The sequence below is a fragment of the Galeopterus variegatus genome, unplaced genomic scaffold (assembly GCF_000696425.1).
Source record: "Galeopterus variegatus unplaced genomic scaffold, G_variegatus-3.0.2 Scaffold1035, whole genome shotgun sequence".
Taxonomy (NCBI): domain Eukaryota; kingdom Metazoa; phylum Chordata; class Mammalia; order Dermoptera; family Cynocephalidae; genus Galeopterus; species Galeopterus variegatus.
This window is the reverse complement of record NW_007727146.1, coordinates 177,641-182,081: the sequence shown is the minus strand read 5'-3', so window position 1 is coordinate 182,081 and position 4,441 is coordinate 177,641. Positions and strand designations below refer to the sequence as shown.

Genomic DNA, 4,441 nt, shown 5'->3' with positions numbered 1-4,441 from the left:
TGGCTCACTCGGTGAGTGCAGTGCTGCTAACACCAAGGCCACGGGTTCGGATCCCATATAGGGATGGCCGGTTCGCTCAATGGCTGAGCGTGGTGCTGACAACACCAAGTCAAGGGTTAAGATCCACTTACCGGTCATCTTTTTAAAAAAAAAAAGAGTGTCAGTGCCTCTTGTTTTTTTATCTGTGGGGAGGGCAGTCTCAGCACCCAGGGCCAAGCAAATATTTGGGTTATGGATTAACCCAAGTTCCAGGCTGTCATGGCGGCAGGAGGGCAAACTTACAGTCTCTCCACAGCCCACCCCTGTAAGTCCTTCTCCAGGCAGGTCTGTGCGGGGGTGCTGAGGGTGGGGTGCAGAAGGGAGAGTGCAGAAGGGAGGGAGGAGTGGTGATGAGGGTTGAATCCTTGAACCAGGGTTCTTGAAACCAGCTGGAGCTTGGGGTAAAGAGAAACGAGGCCCTGCTATAGGCCAGTCCAAGGAGCTGGTGGGCATTCCTCAGACCTGGAGCCACAGGCCCAGGGGTCCCTCTCACCACACTCTTTCTAGACTGCGGGTCAAGTGGAAGGTCAGCTGAGGATCTCCAGGGCTCACAGCCTTTCCCAGAGGCAGCTTGGAGCCCAGGACCCTCCATTCTCCCCACCTCTAAACTTGGGGCATCTGATTTAAACAAATGTCAGCCTCGGGGGGGTCAGCAAAGGTGGAGAGTGAAGCCAGGCAGGGGTGTGCAGATGGGCGGCAGGCCTTCCCACGTGGTCTGGGGGACAGTGGAGGGCTCCTTGGTTTCTGGCCGGCAGGGCTACTGCTGTGGCCTGTGGGGCACCCAGTGGTTTGGGGCAGGGGTTAAGTTTCCGTACTGGGAGCCACACAGGCCTGGGCTTGCATACTAGCTCTGCTACCTCCTGTTTTGGATTTTTAATAAACTACTTAACTCCCCCAAGCCTCAGTTCCCCCCTCTATAGGATGGGACTGACAACATTAGTACCTACTTCTTAGGTGGTTGTCAAAATCAGTAAAGTTAATCTTTACTGAGCATTTGCTATGTGCAAATCCTGTTTTACGAGCTTTATGTAGATTAACTCATTTAATTCTCACAACTCTTTAAGGCAGAAAGTTATTCTATCCATTTTACAAATGAGGAAACTGAGGCATGGAGCAGTTAAGCATCTCCCCCAACACTGCCATCCAGTAAGTGCTGGAGCTGGGATTTGCTCCGGATGGTCCATCTTCCTGGCCTGCTCTCTGCATCGTGGTCACATTGCTTGAAAGGCACCATAAGTGTGCAATCAATGCTAGCTGTTATTCTTAGCCCAGATATCAGACCAGCAAAGGCACAGGCACCCCCCTTCCCCCACCCCAACCATCACCGAAGAGTGAAGTAAGGGAGGGCACAAACTTTCCAGCACACTCCACAGCATTTCTGAGCCGAGTCCCCTTTGATCATCACAAGGACCCTGTGCCCTCTCCACTTTCTCGAGCAGGTGGTACAATCTTAGCCTATAAAGAGAAGGAGACAGGTGGCTGTGTGTCTAGTGAACAAGGACCCCAGCCCCAGCTTCTGTCCTGACAATCAGCACACAGGGACGGCCTTTTCATTAAGCTTCCACCTGGGGTCAGCAGGCTGAGCAGGGGCAAGGGGGGCGGCCAGGAGCTCAGAAGTCCTCCTCAGACAGGTGTCAGCAACTTCAGAATGTGGCAGCTCGCAAGCCTCTTGCTGTTCACGGCCACCTGGGGAATTTCCAGCACTCCAGCTCCTCCTGGTAAGGCCATCCCCACTCCCACCCAGGACCCTTGAGGCCTCCACAGGGAACAAAACACAGGGGCTGCAACGGCAGACGTAGGTGATGACAGGGAGCCCTGTGTGCTTACGTCCTAAAGCTCCTTCCTCGACTCCGGGAGGTTGTTCATGGAGTCCTCTGGGCTTTCCCACTCCACCTACTCGCTTCCTCAACTGTGAAGGCCCCAGGCCCAGGGCCACCACCCACACTGTCCCTGTATCTTCTCCCCGTAAGATGCACATCTGCCGCATCAGTGCCCTTTCCCAGCCCCACCTCCACCTGCAGTCCACTGAGTTCATCCATCCACTCTCAGCTCAGGATCCTCCAGGATGCCTTTCTTCAAACCCCTCTTGCTCACTCCCCCAACCTGATCCCTGCATCCCAGCTGTCTGCCTGTACCGAAGACAGACAACTCTCAGAGCCCAGGAGACACTTGGTGACACTCACTGGGTGACAAGTCTGTCTGTCCTCCAGGGGAGGAGCTTGATGGGGGAGGGGAGGGATGGTCAAGTGACGGGTCAGGATGGGGTTGCACAAGGCATATTGGAACAACAGTGAGATGATTTAACTTTGCAGTCTTAACAAAAGCAGCAGTAGCATCTGGCATTTGTCACTGTGCTTATTTCTGTGCAAGGTATTGTATTAAGTGTTTTACACAATTATCTCATCCCCATTATTTGGATGAGTAAACTGAGGTTTAGAGACGTAAAGATGCTAGCTCAAGGTCCCAGAGGTGGGGCTGGGGATGAAAGGGAGGTATGTCTGTCTCAGAGCACATGCTCTGAATGGTCAAGGCTCCTGTCCTCCACCGGTCACCTGCTTCATGTGGAGGAGAGCAGAGGAGCAGGCAGAGCACCGCCATGTGGAATTAGTAAGTCTGGAGGGGCGCGAGGCAAGACCTTCCCGGGCTCTCCCCAGCTCGGCTTCCTTAGACCCCTCATGGCCCCCAGCCCCACTCAGTCCCCTCCACCAAAGTGAGTTCCTTCTTCCCCCAAAACCAGACTCGGTGTTCTCCAGCAGCGAGCGCGCGCACCAGGTGCTGCGGCTCCGCAAACGCGCCAACAGCTTCCTGGAGGAGCTCCGGCCAGGCAACCTGGAGCGGGAGTGCAGAGAGGAGAGGTGTGAATTCGAGGAGGCCCAGGAGATTTTCCAAAATGTGGACGAGACAGTAAGGCGTCTGGGGGGGTCCAGAGGATGAGGCTCAGGGGTGGGCGGTGACCAGCTGGCGCCTGGAAGAGCAGTGGGGACCCACCACTGAGGCCCTCTTGGGAGGCCAGGGTGGCGGCACCAGCTCCTCCTCCCTGCTTGTCAGGGGTGGCTGAGTAGAAGGAATGGAACGCTGTGGTGTTGGTCAGGCCAACATGACTGCAAGAAACAGAAACTCTGCACTGAACTCCGGGGAAAAGAAAGTGCGGGCAGCCCTGGGCTAGGGTCCCACCCAACCCCACCATAGGTTCCGACCACGCTCCAGCCTCCGCTGTCTCTCACAGAGATGTGACCGAAAGGCCACTGCCCCTGCTTCCGCCCATGCACCTGTTGACCAGGGAATGTGTGACCAAGACTCCCTGAGTCTGTCCACGTGTATTTGCTCCCTCGGTGCCTCTGTTCACATTCTCAAGGGAGAAAATCTGATTGCTCAGGGGATCCGAAGAAAGGGTCTGGGTCCTCTCTGGCCTGAGGAACAGAGTCCTCCAGAGCACCCAGGGCCCAGTGGACGTGGCCCTGAGGGTGGCAGGATGGGCTTGGGGCCACCTTCCGAGCTGTCTGTAGGAATGCCTTTACCCATGGAGGCTTTCAAGGCAAATGGGGGAGCTCTGGTCTGCCCCCTCTCCTGCCCTCGGCTTCCACTTTCCGACTAGATCCCCACCTGCTCTCCATCCCCACTGCCTCTTTTCCCAAATGGCCTCCTCAGCAGATGCCACAATGAGTTTCTGCAGCACAAACCTGAGCACATCACCTCCCTGCCATGGCTCCCCTCCTCACCCAAGCTCTCTCAACCCCGGCCCGGCAGAGCCACTGCTGCTGGTCCTGCTTGATGGTGCAGGCATGGAGCTGTGCCATCTGGCAGTGGACCTAGTGTGTGGTGGTCCCAAACCACCAGCAGCAGCAGCACCTGGGACCTGGTTAGGAACACAGACTCCGTGGCCCCCGACTATCTGATCGAGCAAGCTGCGTCTCACCCACTCTGAGAGCACTGGCTAGGGAAAGACTGGATGCGTGAGAGGCCCTCAAAAGCCCAGGGACAGACGAGGTGATGGGCGCTGGAAGGAGGCAGAGCTGTCTGGTGGGGGATGTGGTCCCCTTCCATTGCAGAGGCTGCTTCAGGAGCAGGGTTCCGGCTGCATGGGGAGGGGTGGAATTCATGGCATGTGGGGTGGGACAGTGGAGGTGGGGGGCAAGCAGCACTAGCTCCTAGTGGCTAGCGACCAGCAGGATTGACCTGTTAGTCCGGAAGCCCTCCCCTCACCTGCCCGCTCACTGGTGCCCTGCCCCACCTGGGCCACACCCGGTGGGCTCCCCCAACACACGCGGGCCGACGGCCTCTGACGCTGCCCTCTCTCCACAGCTGACCTTCTGGGCCAAGTACTTCGGTGAGTGCGTTCCAGACCCCTGGCTGGGCCGCCCGTGCTGCTCCCTTGGGGTCGCTGGGTTGGGGGGGGGGTGAG

The 4,441-nt window shown here is 57.2% G+C and overlaps 1 protein-coding gene across 1 annotated transcript in view; it reads left to right on the top strand.

Moving 5' to 3' along the window:
- The first annotated feature begins 258 nt into the window (after positions 1 to 258).
- The window catches only part of PROC (protein C (inactivator of coagulation factors Va and VIIIa)), a 9,544-nt gene continuing 5,361 nt past the window's right edge, over positions 259 to 4,441 (top strand). Inside the window, exons 1-4 of the mRNA XM_008574353.1 lie at positions 259 to 304; positions 1,671 to 1,757; positions 2,777 to 2,943; positions 4,342 to 4,436. Coding sequence (XP_008572575.1) covers positions 259 to 304; positions 1,671 to 1,757; positions 2,777 to 2,943; positions 4,342 to 4,436 — 395 coding nt within the window. The remainder of the gene's footprint in view (positions 305 to 1,670; positions 1,758 to 2,776; positions 2,944 to 4,341; positions 4,437 to 4,441) is intronic.